This window comes from Cebus imitator, unplaced genomic scaffold (genome assembly GCF_001604975.1).
Source record: "Cebus imitator isolate Cc_AM_T3 unplaced genomic scaffold, Cebus_imitator-1.0 Scaffold150, whole genome shotgun sequence".
In the NCBI taxonomy this organism is placed as follows: Eukaryota; Metazoa; Chordata; class Mammalia; order Primates; family Cebidae; genus Cebus; species Cebus imitator.
The window spans coordinates 1,088,458-1,116,397 of record NW_016107465.1 but is presented as its reverse complement, the minus strand read 5'-3'; the positions used below and the strand labels follow the sequence as shown (position 1 = coordinate 1,116,397).

General features: G+C 40.1%; 1 protein-coding gene across 1 annotated transcript in view; it reads left to right on the top strand.

Moving 5' to 3' along the window:
- Nucleotides 1-24,423, top strand: part of NMRK1 (nicotinamide riboside kinase 1) — a 30,741-nt gene extending 6,318 nt beyond the window's left edge. Inside the window, exons 3-9 of the mRNA XM_017543245.2 lie at nucleotides 5,290-5,380; nucleotides 5,958-6,006; nucleotides 14,126-14,273; nucleotides 14,353-14,424; nucleotides 15,029-15,135; nucleotides 17,271-17,354; nucleotides 23,370-24,423. Coding sequence (XP_017398734.1) covers nucleotides 5,290-5,380; nucleotides 5,958-6,006; nucleotides 14,126-14,273; nucleotides 14,353-14,424; nucleotides 15,029-15,135; nucleotides 17,271-17,354; nucleotides 23,370-23,389 — 571 coding nt within the window. The 3' untranslated portion in view covers nucleotides 23,390-24,423. The remainder of the gene's footprint in view (nucleotides 1-5,289; nucleotides 5,381-5,957; nucleotides 6,007-14,125; nucleotides 14,274-14,352; nucleotides 14,425-15,028; nucleotides 15,136-17,270; nucleotides 17,355-23,369) is intronic.
- Nucleotides 24,424-27,940: the final 3,517 nt, after the last annotated feature.

Here is a 27,940-nt window from a genome sequence, read left to right as displayed (position 1 = left end):
AACACCCTTACCTCCATTCCTTTCCCCCATGTTTTGGGTGGCCTTATGTCCCATGTTGACCAAGCTAATCCTTGTGGCCCTGGATATACCTCTCTTTCTCTCAAACATGTTCTAAATTATATGGTCATCCTACCTGTGGTCCCAGAAGCCGGCATGCAAATAAGACATCAACATCAACTGAAAATGGCATTATTTGTTTTGCTACCATATTATGTTCATCTTTAAGTACATTCACATTATGTGTGACTCAATTAATAAAATATTTGAGACTATTTTGTTTATAATTTTGGGGAAATCATTGTGTTATTGTATTACATTACCATAGTAAGTCATCAATCAGAAGTAAAATTGAGTGAACTAAATGTCAGAACTCTGCTTTGCCTCCCATCTAATCAGAAGAAAAGTCCAATTTTTCTCTGCAGTACTTCTCTTGTGTTTCTCTTCTTTCCCACAATCACTGCCACCATCCTAATATAGGCCATCATTCCCTAATCCTGATCTTTGCCATCTAATCTTTCCTTCACATCTCTACCAGTTTCATCTTCATACAGAACATTTTAATTCTCTGCCTGGTGAATGATATTCAGTGGCAGAGATACACTAGGTTCCCAGTTTTCTAGATAACTAGGTTCCCAGTTATCTAGAACTAAATCTGAATATCATGGTATATGAAAGCCATCCATAAATAATAAAGGAAATGTATCTGCCTCAGGAGGAGCAGGCTGCAGTAAAGGTTTGATACAGGAGCTCAGTGGTATCACCAAAGACAGTTTATCCCTCTTCTCTATGTCTTTCATTTGGGTTCATCTTAGAATCAGCTTATCTTTTGGTCACAAGGAGCTACAAGGAGCCCTGTGACTTGTTGTTTCTTCATAGGCTGTCACTGGGCAGACGGGAAAATGCTTCTCTTCCCCTAGATCATAGGTCTCCCTTTGACTGGACAAGTTTGGTCCACGTACACCCAGCCACTGTGGTAAAATAGGTGGGATTATATTGATTGGTTTAGGTCAGTGAGTTCTGTTCTGGAATTGAGAGTGGGATCAGTCCCAGCTGGACCTAAAAGACAGAAATGGGACCTGGAGAGGCAACTACAAAGTCCACTACAGGATCCAATGTGTATAAATAAGATTTCCCTCTTCTCGATGTCCCAATACAGCGCCATACCTAGAAACCTACCTCATGTCTTCTTGTCCTGTGCACTAGGTACTATCCATAACTTCCTAAGAAAGCCTCCTTTCCACTCTCTGTTCTTTAGCAAGTGTCATGATTTCTCCTTTTTTCTTTTAACAGGCAGGATTTCACTATGTTTTCCAGGCTGTTCTTGAACTACTGGCCTCAAGCAGTCCTCCCCCCTTGGCCTCCCAAATGCTGGGATTACAAAGATGAGCCACTGCACCTGGCCAAGTGCCTTGGTTTCATTTTAGTGCTGCTGCATCTGTGAAGCCCATGCCAGGTTCAGTTGTGGCAACTTTTGTTCCTGCCTTGCATCTTATGAACTTAACCACTCACTTCCCTAGGAAATAATTATCCAATAAGTCTCAATCAAATAATTAGTTCATAGGGAAGTAATAACTTAGTAATTATTCAATTGCAAATAATGGGGTTCTGAAGGAATTCAGGGGGCATCCATGAACCTCCAGGAAATTTAACAGAAATGTAAAGACAGTCATTTTTCTGGGTTTCTTAGTCAATTTGTCTTGCTACAAAGGAATGCCTGAAGCTGAGTAATTTATAAAGAAAATCGGTTTATTTGGCTCACTGTTCTGCAGGCTGTACAGGAAGCATGGTGTTGGTATATGCTTCTGATGAGGGCCTCAAGAAGCTTACACTCATGGTGGAAGGGGAAGGGGACCCAGCATGTCACATGGCAGAAGAAGGAGCAAGAGAGAGAGGGAGGTCTCAGACTTTTTAAACAGCCAGCTGTCACATGTACCAACAGAACAAGAACTTACTCATTACCATGGGGATGGCACCAAATCCTTCATGAGGGATCTGTTCCCATCTGCCAGCAGGCCCCACCTCCAACTTCGGGATCACATTTCTTTTTTGAGACAGAGTCTCGCTTGCCCAGGCTGGAGTGCAGTGGTATGATCTCAGCTCACAGGCTGGAGTTCAGTGGCACGATCTCAGTTCACAACTTCCACCTTCTAGATTCAAGCAATTCTCCTGCCTCAGCCTCCCTAGTAGCTGGGACTACAGGGTGCACCACCACATGCAGCTAATTTTTGCATTTTTAGTAGAGATGGGTTTTCACCGTGTTGACCAGGCTGTTCTTGAACTCCTGACCTCAGGTGATCCACCCACCTCGGCCTCCCAAAGTGTTGGGATTACAGGTGTGAGCCACTGTGCCTGGCCAGGGATCAGATTTCAATATGAGATTTGGAGGGAAAAAACATCCAAACTCAGTCACTGGGGAAAGAAATCATAACCTTCATGGGATTCTCTCAGAGTCCTATGACATAAAAAAGTTTAAAATCCATACTGGCAGTAGACTTTGTATCCCATCTCCATTACTTAACGTAGACTAGTTTTATTAGTATACAACTTATCAATCCATAGTTTCCTTAACTGGAAGATTGGAATATTAGCATCTACCTGTTGCAATATATTCTCTATGTGTTTAAATAATTAGAGACGGCCGGGTGCGGTGGCTCACGCCTGTAATCCCAGCACTTTGGGAGGCCGAGGCGGATGGATCACGAGGTCAAGAGATCGAGACCATCCTGGTCAACATGGTGAAACCCCGTCTCTACTAAAAATACAAAAAATTAGCTGGGCATGGTGGCGCATGCCTGTAATCCCAGCTACTCAGGAGGCTGAGGCAGGAGAATTGCCTGAACCCAGGAGGCGGAGGTTGCGGTGAGCCGAGATCGCGCCATTGCACTCCAGCCTGCGGAACAAGAGCGAAACTCTGTCTCAAAAATAAATAAATAAATAAATAAATAAATAAATAAATAATAATTAGAGACTGCCTTTTAACTTCTCCCTAGCCCACAGTTGTGTTCAAATACAATGACCCCTCTTGTTACCTGGCACGTAAAACTAAATGGTCCAGGAGTTATGCATTTATTTGGGTGTTGGGAGCAAGTAGTCACCCTTTTTCCTTCTTCAGATCCTAGAACAGAATACATGCTGGGCATGCTTATCCTCAGGTTGGATGGCACGCGCGAGAGCGAGGCTGTGAGTGTGCTGCGCGTGGTGGTTGTGGGCGTGCCACAGGAGAAGATTGAGGCCTAAGCTGTCACCTGACCAGGATGCCTACAGACTGAGTGTGGATCTTAGGTGCAGGCTTGTTTAAATGCTTTTACTCCACTCTCCTCTCCATGTCTCAGCAGACTGTCTTCTAGCCAGTCTGTCTCCTCTAAGGCTTATACAAAAATGGGGTGTGTATTTCTCATGGGCTTTAGCTAAGTCAGTGAGAAAGGATCTGATTGCTACTGTTGGTTTGACTGTATGATCTTAACAGAGATAAGTCTAGAAAATGACAGATTTTTCTAGCCAGATTGTTCATATTGTAATAAAGTCACCCCTGATCACTATTTCATTAAACCAAAACTTAATACCTAAACTGTGGCCATTTGGTATGGTTTACAGACATTTTTGTTAAAGAGGGGGAAAAGTCATAATATTTTCTCAATACATAGGGTAGCACCCACTCACTTTTCCAAAGAGATGGCCCATATCCTACCCAATCGTATATCATAAGGTTAAATGAGAAATTTTGTGAATCAGGTTCCTCCTACCTTGAGGCGTAAGGTATATACAAGCCATTTGACGAATGGACATTAGTTCCTTTTCCCTTTTCTAGATTGTATTTGTGGATTGATCTTATCTGGGATTAAGCACAGTTTCTTACAAATAGATGTATAGTCGGAAGTTTTTTGTGCTGTGAACATTTGATGGTATGATGAAATCTTGACCTTAGAGTAATAGTTTTAAGTGTAAAAAATAAAATACATGAATACAAAGGAAATTGGTTATATTGAAATATAGTTATAAAAATATTTTTAAAAACAAATTTGTGATATTGTAATATATACTCTTCTGTGTTAATATATTAAATAACAATATCCAGAGGTGGGTCTAAACAATGTCATAAATCTGAAATAATAATAAACATCAATGATGCTTCAAGATATCCACCTCAACTGCAACATAATATGAAAATATCTGTGATTTCTGTTGGTGAATGTCAAGGGTACTTATATCACTTATAATTAAATGTTAGAATTCAGTGAAGATAAAGGTATAAATTTTTTCTCATTCAGGTTCACAAATGCCCTGACTTATATTGCAGACATAAGTCAGGTTAAAACACTCTTTCAGTAAATGACTGAATAGAGAAGTGCCTCCCTCCCATGTGATCTCCTAGATGCTGGGAAACTAGATCTAAAGAGGAGTAACTCAGTGCCCCTTCTCCCGGACTTCACAGTCCATCCAGAAGGGACAAATAACTGGCCTGATGTGATAAGCTACAACAACAGGCCTCCCAGCTGGCCCCCAGGTGGACAGACATGGGAAAAGGAGGCATCACAGAGGAAATGTGATTTCATTGTAGGTGGGCTTGTAATAAGCCACCCCTCTGTTTTTTGCACTGTGCCTGGACACAAAATCACAGTGACCATATGCAGTTTTATACACTTGCACTAAAATGTGCTACTCATATTCTCTGTGTTGCATATGAACCATAGACAAACAAATATTTCGCTTCCAACACAGTATCTGTATTTTTAAGTGTTAGTGTTAGTTCACTCGCTCAATAGTTATCTTTCTGCTTCATCTTTCTCAGCTTATATCTTATCATTTAGTACATCAGATCTGCCAGTGTCTGTGGTTTAAGGCATGATCTATGAAAGAAATCATTTTTTTCTTAAATCGTAAATATTGCTTCAAATATCCTCTTAAAAAATTATTTTAAAGTGTGGAATGATTTTTGGCCGGGCCCAGTGGCTCACACCTAATCCCGGCACTTTGGGAGGCGGAGGTGGGTGGATCACCTGAGGTCAGGAGTTTCAGACCAGCCTGTTTAACATGGCAAAACCCTGTCTCTACTAAAAATACAAAAATTAGCGGGGCATAGTGGCAGATGCCTGTAATTCCAGCTACTTGGGAGGCTGAGGCAGGAGAATCACTTGAACCCAGGAGGTGGTGGTTGCAGTAAGCCAAGATCACGCCACTGCACTCCAGCCTGGGCGACACAGCGAGACCTTGTCTCTTAAAAAAAAAAAAAAGTTTAACGATTTTTAAATGCATTTTCCTTCCTGGTACTTTGTTTTTTCTTTGCTTCAGTGTGACAAATGGTGGGAAAACAACACTGGCTAAGAATTTGCAGAAACACCTCCCAAATTGCAGTATCATATGTCAGGATGATTTCTTCAAGGTATCTATAAAATTTCTTAAATAATTTATTTAATACAAAAATATTTAACCACAAAGTTAATTGAATTACATCCAAGAAGTCTTTGACGAGTGATGTACCTTTTGTATTGAAAGGCTCAGTTGCTGGGGGCGGGGACTCACACCTGTAATCCCAGCACTTTGGGAGGCCAAGGCGGGCAGATCACCTGAGGTCAAGAATTCCAGACCAGCCTGATCAACACGTAGAAACCCTGTCCCTACTAAAAATAAAAAATTAGCCAGGTGTGGTGGCGCATGCCTGTAATCCCGGCTACTTAGGAGGCTGAGGCAAGAGCATCGCCTGAACCCGGGAGGCAGAGGTTGTGGTGAGCCGAGGTCGTCCCATTGCATTCCAGCCTGGGCAACAAGAGCGAAACTCTGTCTCCAAAAAAAAAAAAGTAGGCTCAGCACAATGATGTTACTTATCCACTAGATGGCACTGTCTATCAGTGCTATCTTTAATTGATCATCCAAAGCATTTATTAAAGACTTACCGTGCTTTAATCTGTATTATTTATTTCCTACACACCATTTTGATGGGTACTTTATTATTTTTCCAGCCACAGTCTGAGATAGAGACAGATAAAAATGGATTTTTGCAGTATGATGGTAAGTAGATTTGCCTGTCAAATATTATGTGCTTATGTTTTCTTTTTCAAACACAAAGAACTTCACTATGTTGAACTTGATGGTTCTGTGGAACAAAAAGTTGAAAAAGGAACTTTACTATATCTGTGAAGACAGTCTTAAAATGTGTTTAAATATATTTCTATTCTTTAAGCCTGCCCTTCTAGGTTTCTGATTTATGTTGAACTATTTAAATAAGTGAAACCCTTTTTCCAGTTTTTTTTGTTGTTGTTTTTATTATAGAGACAGGGTTTCACCATGTTGGCCAGGATGGTCTCTATCTCCTGACCTTGTGATCTGCCACTTCGACCTCCTAAAGTGCTAGGATTACAGGTGTGAGCCACCACGCCTGGCCCTTTTTCCAATTTTATATTTAAAACTGAAAACATTGGGGCTAGGCTTGGAGGCTCACATGTGTAACGCCAGCACTTTGGAAGGCCAAAGCATGCAGATCACTTGAGCTCAGGAGTTTGAGACCAGCCTGGGCAACATAGGGAAATTCCATCTCTACCCAAAAAGAAATACAAAAATTAGCCAGGTGTGGTGGCGCACGCCTGTAGTCACAGCTACTTTGGAGGCTGAGGTGGGAGGATCACTTTGCCCAGGAGGCTGAGGTTGCAGTGAACTGAGATCACACCACTGCACTCCAGCCTATGTGACAGAGTTAGACCCTGTCTCAAAAATATGTATTTTTAAAAATAAAATAATAAAACTGAAAACACTAGAATGATAGATTTTTCTTCTTTTTAACTGAGGTAAAATATGCCTATATACAGAGGTTGCAGTGGCATATAGGCATATTTGCCTATATGAGCCAAGATCATGCCACTGCACTCCAGCACTGGTGACCGTGCAAGACTGTCTCAAAAAAATAAAAGCTCATATAATTTACTGTCTTTACCAATCTTAAGTGTACAGTTCATTGGTAATAAATACATTTACATTCTTTTTTTCCTCCCTTCATTCCCCACACATGCCTCCCCTTCTGCACCTCTGGTAACCACCAGTATACTCTCTATCTTCATGAAATCTACTTTTTTTCAGCTCCCACATATGCATATGAACATGTGATATTTGTCTTTCTGTACCTGACTTATTTCATTTAGCATAATGGCCTCGAGTTCCAGCTATGTTGCAGCAAATGACAGGACTTCATTCTTTTTATGGCTGCATAATATTCCATTGCATATAGACACCATACTTTCTTTATCCATTTATGCATCAATGGGTACCTAGGTTCATTTCATATTCTGGCTATTTGTGAATAGTGCTACAATAAACATGGGAGTGCAGATATTTTTTGGATATATTGATTTCTCTTATCTTGGATATATGCCCAGTAATAGAATTGCTGGATCATATGGTAGTTCTATGTTTAATTTTTTGAGGAATTTCCATACCTCTCCATAGCAGCTGTACTAATTTACATTCCTACCAATAGTGTATGAGGGTTCCCCTTTATCCACATGGAATGATAGGGTTCTCTTCTGAAGCAAGTTAGGCTTGCTGTCGCTCTGCTCATTCCTGCCCTGGAGATGTAGAAGTAGCTACACTGGCCACTCTCAACCCCACCCCATCAGAGAATTTTGCCTAAAGTAAACTATATTCTCTCATTCTTTCAGCTTTCCTTCCTGGTGGCCAAAGTACTAGACAGCTGTGGTTTGGTTTTTTTTTTTTTCACTGTTCAGGAAGGTTTGTGAATATATTTTAGATGGATTCTCCTCATTCCTTACCCCAGGCTAACAGTTTTGGAGCCAAAGGATTACAGTCTATCATAAAACATTTTCTGTAGAGAATATCATGCTAATAGGCTGTTTAATATTTGGTGGTCTTATTAACTTTCATACTTAAAAAGATGGTCGTTGAGTACTTATACAAACTAGCAACAGAGGGAGCTCTCTTAAAAAAGTCATAAAGTATGTTCTTTATTTTTAACTGATGACATTTTAGGAAGCGTTATATAATCAGTTCTTAAGACACATAATAGTTTTATGAGAGGCAAAGTTCTTGACTTACTCTCTATTCTTGTATCCTGAGTTGCAGCCAGGATCTTTTTTTCTTCTCTTCCTCTCTTCCAGAGGTTAATGAGAAAAATCATTACAAAATAAGGGTGAAAAACAAGGAAAAACATTTTTCAGCAATTGGCAAAGAATTATTATTCCTAATTTTAATGAATTCTTAGAAACTGAAAAGAAAAACTAATATCCCAATAGGAAAAGGGCCTAAGGATATGAATAAGCCGTTCATAGAAGCAGTCAGTTATCGGATTAATAAATGTATCATAAAAGTCAAACTTAAAGAACTGCAAATTACTTTTTTTCCCACTTACCAAGTAAATGAAGATGTTTAAAGCAATGACAATTATCCAATGATAGCATGGGCTCAGTAAAACAAAGGCCCTAATATACTTTAGATGGAAGTATATGGATAAATTGGTTGGTACAGCCTTTCTGGAAAGGAGGTTGAGCATGTATCCCAAACTTAGCATGTTCATGCCATGACTTCAAGCATCTCACATCAAGAATCTATAAAGGAAAAATTGGGACATTTTGGGTAAATGTACAAATTTAAGTTATATCAAAGTACTAGTCAAGTCTTTCTAACCACAAACGGGATAGTTTTAAAATGTGGAACTATCAAGTTTTTAGAAAAAATAATCCTATTTTGAATGCAATATAGTTAATTAATATGAAATAAGTCAAAAATTAAAAATCAAAGGATGCCCAGGTGTGGTGGCTCACAACCTGTAAGCCTAGCTCTTTGCGAGGCCAAGGTGGGTAGATTGCTTGAATCCAGAGAGTTCAAGACCAGCCTGACCAACATGGCAAAACCCTGTCTCTACAAAGAATACAAAAATTAGCTAGGTGTGGTCCCCACTACTGGGCAGACTAAGGTGGGAGGATCACTTGAGTCTAGAGGCTTTGGAAGCCAAGTCAGGAGAATCACTTGAACCTGGGAGGCCAAGGTTGCAGTGAGCTGAGGTTGCACCACTGCACTCCAGTCTGGGCAACAGAGTGAGACTCTGTCTCGAAAAAGAAAAAAAAAAGATATGGACTTAAGTATAAGGACATAGAAATATAGGCAGTAAAAGGCTGGGAAAAGATCGACTTGGAAACACCTACTGAAAGAACTGTTATAACTCTAGGAACTATACTAATACCAGACAAAGTAAACTATTTTTTTTTTATTGTACTCTAGGTCCTGGGGTACATGTATAGATCATGCAGGATTAGGTACATACATGGCAAGGTGGTTTGCTACCTCCATCCCCCCATCACCTATATCTGGCATTTCTCCCCATATTATCTCTCCTCAACCTCCCCACCCCCTGCTGTCCCTTCCCTACCCCCCATAGCAGACCCCAGTTTGTGATGCTTCCCTCCCTGTGTCCACGTGTTCTCATTGTTCAACACCCACCTGCGAGTGAGAACATGCGGTGTTTGATTTTCTCTTCTGTGTCAGTTTGCTGAGAATGATGGTTTCCAGATTCATCCATGTCCCTACAAAGGACATGAACTCATCATTTTTTATGGCTGCATAGTATTCCATGGTATATATGTGCCACATTTTCCTTGTCCAATCTATCATCAATGGGCATTTGGGTTGGTTCCAGGTTTTTGCTATTGTAAACAGTGCCGCAATGAACATGCGTGTGTGTGCAGACAAAGTAAACTTTAAGGCTGAGTATTACTGAGATAAAGAGAGAGAAATGAGTTTCTTTGACAGAAAAATAAAACAACCTAAAATTTTTTTCTACCTAATAACATAACATTAAAATGCATTAAGTAAAAACTGGCAGAGCTAAGAGGAGAGAAAGACACAAATCCACAATTGGTGTGTGGGGGAGGTTTTTGTTTTTGTTTTTCATTGAGACGGAGCCTCACTCTGTCACCTAGGCTGGAGTGCAGTGGTGTGATTGTGGCTCACTGCAACCTCTGCTGCCCAGGTTCCAATTATTCTCGTGCCTCAGTCTTCCAAGTAGCTGGGACTATATGCACACGCACGCCACTAGCCTGGCTAAGTTTTTTGTTTTTTGTCTTTTTAATAGAGATGGGGTTTCGCCATGTTGGCTAGGCTGGTCTCAAACTCCTAACCTTAGGTGATCTGCCTACCTGACCCTCTCAAAGTGCTGGGATTACAGGTGTGAGCCACCATACACAGCTGATGAGGGAGATTTTAACACAACTTCCTTTGTGAATTAGTACTTTAACATAACAAAGTACTACAGAATGCCTTAAGCATTAAGAACTAGATGGAAATTTAGAATGGAAAAAATACAATACTAAAATTTAAAAACTCACTGGATTGGCTCAGTAGCAGAATAACTATGATGGAGAAAATAGTGAACTTAAGGATAGAACAATACAAAGAACTAAATCTGAACAACAGAGAGAAAATAGACTGAAAAGAAATGAATAATAATGTGGAACAATAATGAAATATCTAATATTCATAACATTGGAGTACTAAGCATTCTATAGTACTTTGTTATGTTAAAGTACTAATTATTGTCTCACAATTCGAGAGGCTCTGAGATCTAGGTGTAAGCAGGTTGGCTTCCCTCTGAGGCTGTGAGGGAGACTTCGGTGCCCTTCTCCTCGCTTCTGCTATTTGCTGAAATCTCTGGCAGCCTTGCCTTCGGCTCTATCACCTCAGTCCCTGACTTCATCTCCACATGGTGCTCTCCCCATGTGTGTATCTGAATTTCTCCTTTTTCTTCTTTTGTAACCAATTATATTGGATCAGGTGCCCACCCTACTCTAGTGTGACCTCACCTTAACTGATTATATCTGTAATGACCATATTTCCAAATAAAGTCACATTCTGGAGAGCTGGGCATTAGGACTTTAACATAGAGGGACGCATTCAACCCATAACAGCAACTAATGGGACTGACAGACAAAAATTACTAATGATATAACAGATTTGAACAATACAGTTAACTAAGTTGACCAAAAACTGACATGTACAGAAGAACATGCACCTAATAACAGCAGAATACATATTTTTTTCTTGAGTACATGGAATATATTACCCCAAATAGTCCATATATGCAAGGGCATGGAGCAAGCCCTAATACACTTCATGGATTGAAGAAATATAAAGATACTCTCTAATCACCATGAAGTAAATTAAAAATCAGTTATCAAGTGTTTAAAATGTAAGCATTACCCTTTTTTCTGATTTTCAATAACTTTTTCTCATGGAAAATTTCAAACATGCAGAAATCAGCAGAAAAGTATAATGAACTCTTTCATGAGTTTGACATCCAATTTTAATAATGATGAACTTTTGGACAATTATATTTCATCTATACCCTCACCTACTCTATACATCTGTATTGTTTTGGAGCAAATCCCAAACATCATTGCATTTTATCTGAAGCAAAACACTTACCTATTCCATAGGTGAAAAGCTAAATCACAATGAAAATTAGAAAATATTTTTAACTGAGTGGTAACAAAAATATGTATGTCAAAACTAGTAAGATGGCTGGTTCCAGCCAAGATGGATTAGTCCCATTGCTCACTGGTCCTCACTCCTACAGTGAAAAGCCCTGGACATAATGCAACAAACAGACAAAGGAAGACTGAAAGAAAAAAAGAAACCATGCTGGCTAGGGATTCCAGGACATGACGAATGACAGGGCTGTGGGATCCCTGGGTTTTCTTTTTGCCTCCTACATATACAGGAGAAGTAAACAACATGGAACCATCTGTAGGCACAGACTAAAAAAGAAACCTGTTCTCTGTAATCAAGGGACAAGGAAAAGGGTGGCCGAGCAGAATAGAAAACTTTTTTGATAATATCCACCCTACTCTAGCCAGACATAAAAGGCAAAACCATCCTCCCCTTAGGGCGTTGGCTGGGTGCCGAGCTACACTTACAGAAGATCCATCCAGCATTAGCAAGGCAGGCTGAGTAAGCCCTCCATATCACCCATGGGCGTTGGATTAGTGGAACCAAACGGGGAGCGGCACCTTGACCTCTACCTGGCAATACACAGGTGGAAAGAGGCAGTGTGCAGTGGAGCATGTTGGCACTTCACCTTCCTTATGCAGGTGGTATCAGCTCCTGTCAGCAGAACTCAGTGGAAAGCTGAACTTCTACCCACAGCTAGCAGCAATGAAACTTAACCAGCACTCTCCTTAACCCCCTCTTCCCACAACCTACCAACTTCTGCCACAACACAGCATCAGCAGGGCCTAACAGGAGGCGGGGCATCCACCCCCAACTGAACCTGCAAGCTCTGCTAGAACAGGGTGACTGTCTGCAAAAGAAGATTAAATAGGATCTACAGCCTCATAACACAGTATCTAAAATGTCCTGGACACAACTGAGAAGCACGTGTTATACCAATACCATGATGACACAGTTGTTGAAATTATCTGACAAAGAATTTAAAGCAGCATTATGAAAAGGCTTTAAACATACTATTGCACACAGGCTTGAAACAAGTGAAAAACTAGAATGCCTCAGTAAAGGAATAGAAGATTTGAAAAAAGAGCTAGATGGAAATTTTAGAATGGAAAAAATACAATACTCAAATTAAAAACTCACTGGATTGGCTCAGTAGCAGAATAACTATGACAGAGAAAATAGTGAGCAATACAAAGTACTCAATCTGAACAACAGAGAGAAAATAGACTGAAAAGAAATGAATAATAATGTGGAACAGTAATGAAAGATATAATATTCATATCATTGGAGTCTCTGAGAGGAGAAACTGTGGGACTAAAGTATTCAAAGAAGTAATGGTTTAAATAGAAAACTTCTCAAACTTAGTTGAAGACATAAAACTTTAAGAATCTAAGCAATCCCCAGATTAAACAAGTCTGATTTAAAAAAACAGAGAAGGAACAGATTACAAATACCAAAAGCAAAAAAGGTAATATCACTATAGATCCTACAGACATTAAAGAGATAAAAGGATATTATGACCACTCTCATCATACAAATAAATTTGAAAAGTTAGGTGAAATTGACAATTTCCTAGAAAGATATCATTTACCAAAACTAACAGCAGGACAAAGAAAAAACCTTAATAGTTCTATGTCTATTAAATAAATTAATCCATCATTTAAAAACCTTTCACTAAAAAACACTCTTTTTTTTTTTTTTGAGACGGAGTTTCGCTGTTGTTACCCAGGCTGGAGTGCAATGGCGCGATCTCGGCTCACCGCAACCTCCGCCTCCTGGGTTCAGGCAATTCTCCTGCCTCAGCCTCCTGAGTCGCTGGGATTACAGGCACGTGCCACCATGCCCAGCTAATGTTTTGTATTTTTAGTAGAGACGGGGTTTCACCATGTTGACCAGGATGGTCTCGATCTCTTGACCTCGTGATCCACCCGCCTCGGCCTCCCAAAGTGCTGGGATTACAGGTTGAGCCACCGCGCCCGGCCCAAAAAACACTCTTAAGTGCTGATGGCTCAATTCAGTGGTTCTGGAGTGGGGCTGAGAATTTGCATTTCTGACAAGTTCCCAGGTGATGCTAATACTACTGGCTTAAGTACCATGCTTGTAAACGTTATATAAGCTACTTTTCTAAAATCACAGTTAGCTCAAAAAGTGTGTATATTTTAGAGTTTGACAATGGCATATTTGTGTTCTTTACAAATGGTCTTTTAGTTATCCATATAGAAGAGCTCTTTGGTATATTAAATGTCTTAACTCTTTGCCAAAGACATTACAGATGTTTTCCCCCATGTGTCAGATATCTTTCAAACTTATCTGTAGATATTTCATCTTCTCAAAGTTTTAAATTTTTGTGTAATCAGGAGAGAATAGAAGTTATAAGTAAAGCAAGGTTAGCCATGGGTTTTGGTTTTCAGAGCTGGTAATAGGGATGTGGGAGTTCACTGTACTTTACTCTCTACTTTTTTGTGTGTTTGAAATTTTCCATAATACAAATGTTTCAGACACTCTGGTTTATCAGTATTAGAGTTTAAATGTGTTATCTAAAATATTTATTATAGGAGTTTTGAAGGAAAACAAAATGATGGTGTATATATTTATAGAATCCTGGATATACTCATCACAAAAAGTCATATCACAAAAATTTTTTGCCGTATTGATTGCATATTTTTGTGTTTGTTTAAAGTGCTTGAAGCACTTAACATGGAAAAAATGATGTCAGCCATTTCCTCCTGGAAGGAAAACGCAAGATGCTCTGTGGTATCAACAGACCGGGAAAGTGCTGAGGAAATTCCCATTTTGATCATCGAAGGTTTTCTTCTTTTTAATTATAAGTAAGCATCTCCACCCTAATATTGACTCTGAATGAATGGGGGGGAAAAACTTTGTGAACTAAGTATGCTGTTATTCTAGGCCTCTTGACAGTATATGGAATAGAAGCTATTTCCTGACTATTCCATATGAAGAATGTAAAAGGAGAAGAAGGTAAGTTTTGAAATAATCTTTGTGAGTTGTAATTCAAAACAAAAAATATTAGAAGAAAAATGAGGACAGCAACATTATTGAGCAGTGTGTATAGGTCATTTTTCAGAGGCAAGAAGCCTTAACTCTTTTACGGACGGAGCAGGACCTTTTCCCATAAACGGTCATCCACTTGGAATAAGCCTTATATCAAGGCTTTGGCTCATTTCTCCTAAGTTCTCAAACAAAGCAAGCCTATGGTGATGATGATTTTGGTGTGAGTGTGCCTGTTCTGCCACAGCTACCAAGAACACCAGTTAGTTCAAAGCTTAATCCAACACAGTGGTCTCTCCATCGTTATTTACACTATTTGTCTCTTAATTCTCTTATAAAGCACTAGAAGGAAAAAGATAGGAATGATAGGAGGATTACAAAGTTAATTTTAGGTTCAGAGAGCTAAATCCATGTTGCTGTCTTTTTAACTGCCATTGAGTTAAAACATGTAACACATGTCCTAATCCTGTTTAGATTCAACCTGTTAGTGATTTCCCCATTTTCCTCGCCATTAATATTTTACTTTATCAATGTGTGTTTCTGTCAACATTAAGTTTCCTACATGTTTTGATAGTACAAGGGTCTATGAGCCTCCAGACTCTCCGGGATACTTTGATGGCCATGTGTGGCCCATGTATCTAAAGCACAGACAAGAAATGCAGGATATCACCTGGGAAGTTGGTAAGTGCCTTTTCTGCCTCCATTCAAGGCCTTTTAATTGTCATTTGCGTCAAAGTATAGCAAAGAAAGGACTTAGAGAAAAGAATAAAGGAGCACTTAAGCACAAACACTCTGAGCTTCTCCTCTTTCATAGCTGGTTCTCCTGGTTTCTGTTTCTCTCTGTGGCTCTTGTCAACTTCTGGATAGTTATTCATTCAACCAGTATTGAATGAATGCCTTCCGGTGCTTCTCTGGAGATGGTGAGGGGAATAAGGCAGATCCAGCCCCTGCTGTCATGCAGGTGACATTCTGTCGTGGAAACAGGTGCTGTAGACACCAGCTGCCCAAGCCTGTCCTTTCCAGCTGCCGTAAGTTCTGTGACACCAAGCTCTAGGGGACTGCCCAGATCCCAGGGGTCAGGGAAGGCTTCCTTGAGGAAGTCACATTTAACCAAACTTCAGTGAGTTTAACTGAACAAAGGAGGTGAGTTGGGGAGATAGAAGATCATCCCAGAAAGTGGGTATGGCACACGAAAGGTGCAGGGGACAGGAAGGAATTAGAAGCCCCTAAAAGAAAGGTGGTGTTAAGAAAGCTTTCTGGTAAAGAAAACCAAGGGATAGGATTGATGCTGGTGATACAGGCAGGGTCCAGACCCTATAAGGCCAGTAGTCTAGGTGAGGACTTTGGTCATTATCCTCAGAGAAGTGGAAAGCTCTCTATAGAGAAGTTTTAAACAAGGACGTGATTGATATAGATTCTTGTTTTAGTTAAGACCCCTCTAGCTGCGTGGAGGATGGAGGAGGATAGATTTATAGGGTGTGATGTTAGACGCCTGCACTTGGTAGAACTGGGTGATAGAACAGATATGGAGGGGGCGGAAAGATGACAGACGCCTCAGCAACTGACGAATGTTGGAAAAAAGTGAAGGCATTGCAGACCTGTAAGGGAGGAATGCATGTCTGTTTTGCATAGAATGAGGTTGAGGTGCCTGGGAGACATATGTAGCAGTTTGGAGGTAAGCATCCGGATCTGTGGGCCTGAGCTAAGAACAGATCGCTGGAATAGGAAACTCAATGCAGAGAAGATGGCAGAAGGCTGTTGGATAAGGCAAAGGAGTTAGAACTGATGTATGCTTTTCACAATAAAGGGGAAATAAAGGGGACTTGTCCATGTCGTGAGAAGCCTGTTGGCCTCCAGGATGAGTAGCTACGTCAGAGCTGGGCGGAATGCACACAGAGTTTATCCCCAGGGCCGAAGCTGAGGTTCTGGCTGGACCACCTCCAACTTGACCATTGGTTGCAAGAACATCCTCTTGCTTCCCTTCTCTCCTTTTTACCTAAAATGCAAATCTAATCAGGTACCTGCCCTGCTTGAATACTTTCAGTCATCTCCAGATCTTTGGGATAAAATCCAAACAGCCAGACGGTAAGGCCTCTAATGACTGAGGTGCTGAGGTACAGTCTTGCTCTGAAATCTCATCTCACACTGTCCCCAAAGTTTCCCCATATTCTGCCATTTCAAATGGTGCATCAGTGCTCTTGCCTCTCCCTACCCATGCTGTTTTCTGACCAGAAGGCCCTTTCCTTCCTTTAACCTAGACAACTTCTGCTTTTCTCCAAAGTTGCTTATGCCAGCTTTATTAAAAATACGTATTTTCCCTGATAGCTGAAAACACACATACAAACACACACACACAAAATACATATTTTCTGAGCCTGGTGAATTCTGAGTTAGTACATGTATTGCAGATCCCTGACCACTGCATAGTTTAGAAGCTTCTCAGGTGATCCTCATGTATAAGTATATTGAAGAATTACTCTTCAAGTAACACCTTCAGTGGTCCTAAAGTGCCATATGCCCAATACCACTTTCTTTCTTCTGTTTCTTTCCCTTCTTTCCTCCTTTCTTTCTCTTCTCTTTTATTTAAATAATTTTCACATAAGCCAGTGTGGATTTATCTGTAACAATCAAAATTTTTGACTTATTATACCTGGCTGGCATCTATTTCTTTAATCACAATTAATTTCCTTTTAAGTTATGGTCCTGGGTGCTTTGGTTAAACCTACTGGCATTTACAAGAGATGTCAGGTGCCAAAGTAAACATTATATATTAATAAGCCTGTTAGCATTTGAACCACTCTCTTTTCCTCTTGCAGTTTACTTAGATGGAACAAAATCTAAAGAGGACCTCTTTTTGCAAGTATATGAAGATCTCATACAACAGCTAGCAAAGCAACAGTGTAAGTATTATGCTCACAAAGTGGATGGTAGAGGAGAAACAGCCAGGGAAATCATTCAATACATATGAAAGAATGGAATACCAGAACGCTAATGTAGGAGTGATCATGTTCATTCATTCTTTGCTTTGAGGGTAATTCAGAATTAGAAATTCTGGGAGGGTGGTTGGAGACTCAATTATTATGTCTGTCTGTTTTTAGGGGTGAAACCATTTACCCTTTGTTACATCTCTTAATGATATTTATGTGATTTTCTTTACAATTTTTAGAGGTGGCTTTCCCAAATGGGACTGGAAGTATCCTTTGAGCAGAGTATAATTAAAATGCTGATGAATTTGTTTTAGTATGTCCAGAGCTCCCCTATTCTTTTATTCCCTTAAAGACATTCCATAAAATTTCTACTTTCCAAATGCCCCAAAAATAAACAAAAGATTTTTTAAAGTAATATGAAGTGTTTATTTAAGCTTTTCATATTGAACAGCACTTTTTGCAAGTGACAGAAATCTGCCTTAAATATGGCTTCAGCAGAACAGGGGTTCTTCAGCAGAACAGGGGTACTTCAACAGTGCAGGGATTATGGTGTCTTCAGGCTCAGCTGGATTAACCCATTTGTGCCTAGTGTTCCATTGTTGGAACGCTAAGCTTGTGGGAGTTATTTATATCCTACTGCTTAAAGTCATCACCAAGGTCTGGTTTTTCACAAAAAAAAATTTGCAGCCTCCAGCATAAATGGGTTAAGGAACTCAAATAAGGTCTTCAGGACCCTGCTTCTCTTCTACCTTCTATTTAGGGTTTATTTTGAAGTCAGGCTCTCCAATGACGTGGTGTCTGTTGGCAGCAACATCCTCCTAGGTCCATCAGTCCCAGTATAAAAAGATAGCCTTTTTCAATATTGGACCACGAGTTGATAAATGTTGGAGCTGGGTGTTGAGTACAAGGAGGTTCATATTTATTCCATTTCTTTTGTATAAGTTTGAAATTCTTTAAATAGGTTTTTAAAAAACAATACTCTATTGTACCCCAGATTAAAAGCCCAGATGATTGGTCCTGCTGGACAACATGACTTGCAAAACCAATCACTATGGCCAGGGAGATGGCATACTCTCATTGGCCAGGCCTAGATCTCATAACCCATCTTGTAATTGAATACCCCACCTAAGACTTTTTTATTTTAAAAATTTCCCTGGCCAGATGCAGTGGCTCACATTTGTAATCCCAGCACTTTGGAAGGCCAAATTGGGAGGATCGCTTGAGGTCAGGAGTTTGAGACCAGCCTGAGCAATATAGTGATACTCCATTTCTACAAAAATTAAAAATTTTTTTTAAATTATCTGGGCATGGTAGCATACACCTATAATCTCAGCAACTCAGGATATTGAGGTGGGAAGATATTGCTTGAGCCCAGGAGGTCAAGGCCACAGTGAGCCATGATTGTGCCATTGCACTCCAACCGTATCCCTAAAAATTAAAAAATAAAAAAATTTCTCAAAGAGAAAGCAGGGCAGGAGGTAGAAACTAGAAGAAGAAGGTCAAAAAAACATGCTGGAAGGACAAAACTGTAGATCTAGCTGTTGTTATATTCGAACTATTTGAATTAAAAGGATTTCCAGCTAGGCGCGGTGGCTCATGCCTGTAATCCCACACTCTGGGAGGCTGAGATGGGCAGGTCACCTGAGGTCGGGAGTTCGAGATCAGCCTGACCAACCTGGAGAAACCCTGTCTCTACTAACAATACAAAGTTAGCCAGGTGTGGTGGTGAAAGCCTGTAATCCCAGCTACTCGGGAGGCTAAGACAGGAGAATCACTTGAACCTGGGAGATGGAGGTTGCAGTGAGCCGAGATTGTGCCATTGCACTCCAGCCTGTGCAACAAGAGTGAAACTCCATTTCAAAAAAAAAGGATTTCTTTGGCTAACACCGGCAAAATGCAATCATCAGCTAGCTCAGAGAAGACAGTATGACTCACTCCAGCAGTGAAGAATGTTTTATATATGTATATACATATAGATAGATATTTTATTTTATTTTATTTTAGTGAGAAGCAACTGCCCTAGTCCAAATGTAGTCCTTCCTCAATAAGAATTAGATTTTCTACATCCTCAATAAATTCCTGTTTGACTAGGAGACTGAGCCCAACTAGGCAGCTCATTCATCCTAAACACTGTTGATTTCAGGATCAGCCCATTATATAGGCATGAACCCATTTGAAGGAATTTCAGGAACTTTTATTTTATTATTTTATTTTATTTTATTTTATTGAGATGAAGTCTCACTCTGTCACCCAGGCTGTACTACAATGGTGCAGTCTTGGCTCACTGGAACCTCCACCTTCCTGGTTCAAGCGATTCTCCTGCCTCAGCCTCCGGAGTAGCTGGGATTACAGGTGCCTGCCATCACGCCCAGCTAATTTTTGGATTTTTAGTAGAAATGGGGTTTCACCATGTTGGCCAGACTCATCTCGAACTCCTGACCGTGTTCCACCTGCCTCGGCCTTCCAAAGTGCTGGGATTACAGGTGTGAGCCACCGCACCCAGCCAGGACCATTTTAAATTTTCTTCTTGCAAGTTGAATTTAGAATCCTTGCCAGATATGCCCGCCCACCCCTGCCATCTGTTACTCTGATGAAAGTCAGGCCTCCCGTAATGAATCTCAGAGCAGCAACATGAGTGGATATAGAGCATGTGGGATGAAGGGAGGGGCTCAGCCTTTATAAATGATAGCACATGAGCCAGAGCCACTTCTCTGAGGGTTATTGGCTCCCCTTTCTGTCCCTAATGAGGCACTTCCAGGAGTGTTTTGGCTGTTGGACACCTATAGCTCTCTGTCTTCTCAGCAATGGCCAGTGTTTGGGTCCAACTTTCCTTTTTGACTAAGTGATACACTGGAGTTTGGCCTTATGATCTACCTGCTGATAAAGATGAAAGTAGCCTTGGTCATGTAGCTCAGGTAAATTGCAACCAGCTCCCTCCCAAATTCAGCCTTCACCATCTGTTCCAAGGCCCAACAACAGCTGGCATGTTTTGACAGGTACTGCTAGCCCACAAGAATGTGCATTTCTCTGTGTGACACCCCTTCTCTTTCCTTCCCTGCGTCCTAGAGGCAGGCAGGAAAGTATTCGGCTGTGCCATTTGAGGCTTCTAGATATTAAAGTTTTTTTAAAAAAAAGCAAAAAACAAAGCTTAAAAAGAGGCATAAAAACAGAAATACATCAGCTTTTCTTTTCTTTTTTGAGATGGAGTTTTGCTCTTATTCCCCAGGCTTGAGTGCAGTGGTGTGATCTTGATTCATTACAGCCTCTGCCTCCTGGATTCAAGCAATTCTGCCTCAGCCTCCTGAGTAGCTGGGACTGCAGGCGCCCACCACCACGCCTGGCTAATTTTTGTATTTTTAGTAGAGACGCCGTTTCACCATGTGGCCAGGGTGGTCTTGATCTCTTGAACTCATGATCCGCCTGCCTCAGCCTCCCAAAGTGCTGTGATTACAGGTGTGAGCCGCTGCACCCAGACATACATCAGCTTTTCTTACCTCCAACATTTATGCTGGTTTCTCTCAGTTACATAAGTTACTGTTTTATTTATAGTAACCTGTCACCTTTCCTAGTTCTTCTATCCCCAGGCAAAGCTGTCCTGAAAGTGCCCTCAGCATAGCCTGGTTTAACCCTGAGCTGGGAAGGGCTTTCAGTGTTTCCAGTGACTAATCTTCAGGGTTTTCCTTTCACATCCCATAAACCTGTTTAGCTAAATTTCAGTCTTAAGTACATAAAATCATAATTATGTTTGAGGGAATGTGTTCTCTTTCCGGGTCCACAAGGGGCTGTAGTTTCAAGGGCAAGAACTTCCCAGTGCTATGCCCCACTCCCATGTCTCTCCATCCGGAGATTTAACGGTGCAGGGGCGGGAGAGGGTCAAAAGGCAATCAGTCACTCCATTGGAAGTTTAAAGGAACTTTTTTCCTTGGCCGGTGGGTGGGGGGAATTCCTCCCAGGTTAAAAGTCCTTGTCCCCACACCCAGCCAGATTTCCCCTCTGGAGTCCCCTTCCACACTCTTCGTGGAATTTTTCTCTCTTCTCCCTTTTCTCTTTCTCTACCTAAATAAAATCACTTTCTGCAAACTCTGTTTGGAATCCAGTATTTTACTTCACGAATGCACCTGCTGTGGTCCCCTCTCTCATTCTTGAGAAAGCAGGAGACCAAGAACCTTGGAGAAACGTCCTCTCAGGGGAGCTGAGTGCTACCCTGAACCCCAAAACCTGGAAACATGATAACATAATAACAATGAAGAAGAAACAAGAAAGACTGAATTTAATTGTTAATGAAACAATAAATAACCCAGCAGAGTAACGGAATGGAGTTACACCTTTAATTTAATCCTTATTTAAATCCAAAGTGTGAGGCAAAATGTAATCATTTCCTTATTCTTACTAAAACAAAGTAGTCTAGCCACCAGGAATGTACAAACTCCCTTTACAAATGTTTATTTTCATCTCATTGTAAAAGCATATTGTTTTAAAAGGTTTTTATTTTATGTATGTATGTATTGATTTATTTTGAGATGGGGTCTTGTTCTGTCACCCCGGCTGGAGTGCAGTGACACGATCTTGGCTCACTGCAACCTCCGCCTTCCGAGTTCAAGAGATTCTCCTGCCTCAGCCTCCTGAGTAGCTGGGATTACAGGCATGTGCTACTATGCCCTACTAATTTCTGTATTTTCAGTGGAGATGAGATTTCACCATGTTAGCCAGGCTGGTCTCGAACTCCTGACGTCAGGTAGTCCACCACCTCAGCCTCCCAAATTGCTAGGATTACAGGCATGAGCCATTGTGCCCTGCCTTTTTAAATGTTTAACATAAAGCAAAAGGGAGGAAGTAATCACCTATGTGCCTGTCAATCATCAGTGTTAACATTTTAATGAGTACACAGCCAGTCTATTTGCTGTTAACATCAATCTCTCTTCTACAAGACTGCAGGGACAGTGTGGTTAATCAGCCATGCTTATCTCTGTTTTCAAATTAGTATTTAATATTTATGTAGCTTTATAGAGTTCATTATATTATGAAACTAAGTATCTTTTCCAGTTAAAAAAAAAAAAAGGCTGTTTTGTACACTGAAGAGAAATGTAAGACGTAAGACTTGACATTGATATTTTAGTACAGAAGAAAGAGATCACATGTCTAGTTCCAAATCAAAGAAATAAGGAATTGCAAAATAAAATTTAACTATCAAATGTTTGTATTTTTCTTGTTAAATTTAAAGATAAATTATTATCTTGTTATACAATTATACTATAGCATAATTATCTAGTAGAGCAGTCCAAATTAACGTAAGATCACTTAACGATTTACCAATTGTTAGATATTTACTGTTACAGGTGTTTCACATGGATAAATCACATGCTATATAAAAATATCTGCACATACTCTTTATTGGTTTTCTTAATTTTGAATTATATCCCTGGAGTAAATTGTCAGAAGTGTCACTTGTGTAGTCAAAGGATATAATCATGTTTATATTTCCCATATTTCAAAAATTAAATACTACACTAAAAAGTGTGTGTTCTCCAACATGAGCTGTTTAATCAGAATGTGGTAGGTGTATCATTGAATTTCTATGCCAAAACAAGTATTCCACTGGGCTTCCTTTGTTTAAGAAAGGGATTAAAGCTAATAATACTTTCCCCACCTCAAGGGTAATACTCCAAAACAAGGATTATACTGCAGACAGCCACCCTTGTGGTTTTATTCTAGTCTTCAAACTATTTCATTCCCTGAAGTCAAGGATTATTATACCAATTGCAAGTGATATTGGATATCTATCTGCTATTTTAAGATATGCTTTAAATTTAATGCAGGGATTAAAAGAATGGGACTTAGACTCAATTTAGTTATTTACAGGAAACCAGCATTTTTGCCTCCAGAATCCCTGTAATTTTAGCATCCTTAGATTTACTGTTGTTGATGTAAAGATTTAATATGATGAAAATTGGAATTCTCCATTAATTTCTTTTTATATTTATTCCCAAGGTTTACAAGTAACAGCATAAAGATGAAATGCAGCAAATCCTTCCTGAAGTGAATTGAGAAACTCAAAGGAGTAATTAAGAACCTTAACCAAGAAACAGTGTGTACTGTGACGACCATTATGTCATATGTTTGATTTTATTGCACATGGTTTTACCAACATATGGAACAGTAAATATCTGTGCCAGTGGACAGGACTCTACCTTAGCAAGTTGCTCCCTCTCTAGGGAACACATAGATAGAGCAGAGCTCATAGTGAGTCAGAACATCTCCACTCTCTGAACCTAGCTCTGTAACAATGATTGGCAAACTTATCTAACTGGAGCTCAGAGTAAGAAATGAGGATTACATCACAATTCAGTATATGTAGAGTTCATTTATGTGTGTTTGTGTATATGTAGGTGTGTATATGTGTGTGACATACATATATACATCAAGTATCATAAGACATTGACCATATATATTATGCACTGTGATATTTTTCCATCTTTAATTTTAATAAATATATTGATTGCAACCACAGTTTGAAAAATGTTGCTCCATACCATCCCATACCAACACTCACCACCTGCAAATAATAGCATTACTAAGAGTTGCAGTCACATTGAATAAATCAACAATTTGCTGCAAGATCAGGATTATTTGTGTATTTTGTTGTGTGGGAGGTTTTTTGTTTGTTTGTTTGTTTGTTTTTTGTTACTGTTTTGTTTTGTTTTGTTTTGTTTTGTTTTGCATGTACCTAATACCATTGTTGAGACTTTGTTACGAACAGGGTTTGTTGGTTTTTTGTTGGCTTTTTCTTTTCCCCTCGTGGTTCATTTTGTTTTTGTCAAGCCAGTGGTCTAAAATCACAGAAATAAGCAGTTACTTCAAACATGTGAAATCCAGGGGACCTATCTTGGTGGGAAAGCAATGGTGGGAGATCTGAATTGTGTGATCTCTTAGGGCTGCTTTCAATGCTGGAATTTAAATTATGTACTGAACAATATTTTGCTTATTAATAACAAAATGATTGCACACTACCATCTCAGTCTTTATAAATATATTGTTATATTAACCATTCTCTACAAACTCATTTGGTCAGCTCTCATTATTTCTTTATTTCTAACTAGCTTGCACTCACTCAGTGATGACTGGACAGTTCTTTGGATCCCACACACTATAAAAAATACAAAAACAAAACCCAGGCACAAATTACAGTTCATCCACTCAGTAACCATGACTTCAGTCAAGCTATTTAAAGTCTTGATTTTCTCTTTTTAAGATGGAGGATATCAACAGTATTTAGAATGGGTATAGGGTAGAATGAGGATAAAGTTCAAATGTTTTAATGTGGCCTCCATGGCTTTCTCTGATCTGGCTTGTGTACCTCTCTACCCTCATTTCACATGGGAACTGGATCATATATTCACTTCTCCCTGAAAGGGAGGCTGGGAAGATGTCATGATAGTTTCAGACCAATTGTGACTCTGCCTTGGAATGTTGCCACTGAACAATATCAAGGATCTTTTAGTGAGGAAATAGGAAAGCACTGAAGATGCCTACTACAGCCTTTTCCTGCATACCTTCCCTGGCCATGATTTTATCAAGCTTGGGTTGCTGTAATTTGTGTTATTAATACAGTAGCAGAGGTTTTTTTGTTTTGTTAGGATAAAAATAGAATATAGATATGATTATTAAACTTCACTTCTAAGAATTTCTGAGATGCCTTCTTCTCCCCCTCACCACTACAAAGCCACGGCCCTGCTGAGTAAGAATCATCAGTTTTCTCCCCATTTCCATATACAAAGGTCAGAGAAAATATCTTTATCTTGCAAAAAACCAAAAAAGCATTGAAAAGGAAGATTCCAGTAATTTTGGGAAGAAATAGTATCAATGAGAAATAGGAATTTGAAATAAGAATACCAGTGCTCACTAGTATCAATGACAAATAGGAATTTGAAATAAGAATACCAGTACTTCATTTCTGCATGTACAATGATTCACATTACAGTTACTCTTTATTAGAGGAGTTAATGGTGGTACTGTTTTCTGTTTAGAAAGATAAAATATATATTTGGCAAGGAACAAATCTGCTGAAGTCTTCACTTTCTGTGCATAAATAACCCCAGTCCCTTTAAGATGCATTTGCTATAGGAAGGCTTCGTTGTGTTTAGTATTAAATTAAACATGGGTTTGATTTCAAAAGTTTGAAAGACACATAGACTATTACACTAAAGGATGAGATTCAAGCCAAATAGTTTATCTTTTAAATATATGCTTGTGATATATGACAGTCACAAAATGTTGAGGTATTAGTCCAATAGTATATCTGAATATTGAAACTGAAACCAGAGCTGTCCGACACCTGTCCAACACCATGCAAATAGCTGGTGACAGGACCAGGCCACAATCCTGACATTATGCAAGCATGCACACATTTTTCATTTTAGACAAAGAATGACAGAAAAATAGGCTGCTAGAATACATCATCTCTCGTTCCCTATTTTAAGGGAGCAAATCAAGAAGCCTGAAAAGGAAATAACTGTGTCAGGGAAAAATGAAGCTTTCTGTTCTGCACTTTTGGATTCTAGTTAAGGAGGCAAGCCAGCTCATGAGGTTATCCATGGTGTAAGGAACAGTGGTGAGGTCCTGGAGCTCCATGCCACCATCTGGCTGTGCTGACCTGTGGCTTGTGGCTCTAGCTGTTCTTTCAATATGCCATCAATGGTGGGGAATTAAGAAAAAAAGCAGGCCAGGTGTGGTGGCTCACACCTATAATCCCAGCATTTTGGGAGGCCGAGGTGGGTGGATCACCTGAGTTCCGGAGTTCGAAACCAGCCTGGTCAATATGGTGAAACTCCATCTCTACTAAAAATACAAAAATTAGCCAGGCGTGGTGGCATGCATCTGTAGTCCCAGCTACTTGGGAGGCTGAGAAAGGAGAATCGCTTGAACCCAGGAGGTGGAGGTTGCAGTAAGCCAAGATTGTGCCGCTGCACTCCAGCCTGGGCAACAGAATGAGATATTGTCTCAAAAAAAAAAAAAAAAAAAAAAAAAGATATGGAAAAGGCATTACTCTCCTGTGCATATACAGAAATAGATGAAAATTGCAATAGCAGCTTTTGGGCCCTAATCAGAGTGGCATAACATGCAGATAAGAGAACACCAAAAGCAAAACTTCTTACCACAGTGAGCATATCTGATGCATTCATGTTCATGAGTCCAGAAATGCAAAAGTAAATACATAGTAATACATTCCAATTCCAGATCCTAGAAAAGTTAAGTTGTCTTGTTCAAGATTAGAAATAGAGACTAGGCTGGGTATGCAGGAAGCTGAGATGAGAGGATTGCTTGAGTCCAGAAGGTCCAGGCTGCAGTGATCCGTGCTTATGCCACTGCACTCCAGCCCAGGTGACAGAGCAAAAAGACTCTGTCTCAAAAAAGAAAAGAAATAGAGGCTAAGCTGGATGTGGTAGTTCATGCCTGTAATTCCAGGCTTTGGGAGGCTGTGGTGGGAGGATCACTTGAGGCTAGGAGTTTGAGACCAGCCTGGCAATATAATGAGACCCCGTCTCTACAAAAAATTTAAAAATTAGCCACATACGGTGACTCATGCCTGTAGTCCTAGCTATGTGGGAGGCTGAGGCAGGAGGATCACTGGAGCCCAGGAATTTGAGGCTGCAGTGAGCTATGATTGTGCCATTGCATTCCAGCCTGGGTGACAGTGATCTTGTCTTCGAAAAAAAAAAAAAAAGAGAAACTAAAACTCATACAAACAAATCCTATTGACTCTTCCTTTCAAGCTTGCACAAGCAGATTCCTGGTACTCCCTGCATATGGCAGTGGTTTCCAGACCTTAGCATGTGTCAAAATCACTTGGAGAATTTGTTAGAATGTAGATTGCTAGTCCCCAACCCCAGAGGTTCTGATTCAGTAAGTTTGGAATAGGGCCCTAAAATTTGCATTTCTAGCATGTTTCTAGGTGATGCTGATGTTGATTACCCAGGAACAACATTTTCAGAATTCCAGCACTATAGTGGACAAGTAGCAGCTTCCAGGCTCAGAAGGGCCCACACTGAATTGTTATTTGGATACTTAAAGTGTGAAAGTACCAGCATTAGCCCCTAAAATATTGCAGAATCACTCTTATACCAGTTATCGATTTTACTAACATTTAGTTCCAAATTCTCCCTTTTTGCATTGTCTGTGAAAATGAATCTGAGCCCTTTAAATGTTTTTCTTTTGCCAAGTGGCATAATGTTTAGCACTGTCAGTAGAAGGCGCTGGAGAGACACCACAGGAGGAAAAGGTTTTGCCTTTTGGTTCCTGTGTGCTTGCTTGCCAGGTGACTGCAGCAAGCATGACTTCCCCAGGTTTCAGCTCCTGCAGTGCATGGCAGAGAGCAGCACCCCAGGGCCAGTTGCTGCAGTGGAGTGCCTCTAGAGAAATACCTCCCCATGAGCATATTTTCCATGGCACCCCAGAGGGTGGATTTCCCCAAAATTCCAGAGAATAGATTTCCAGCAAATTATGCCAACATGACACCAGAGCTACTTTCTTTAGTGCCCTCTCCAACAAGGTCTGGCCCTCCT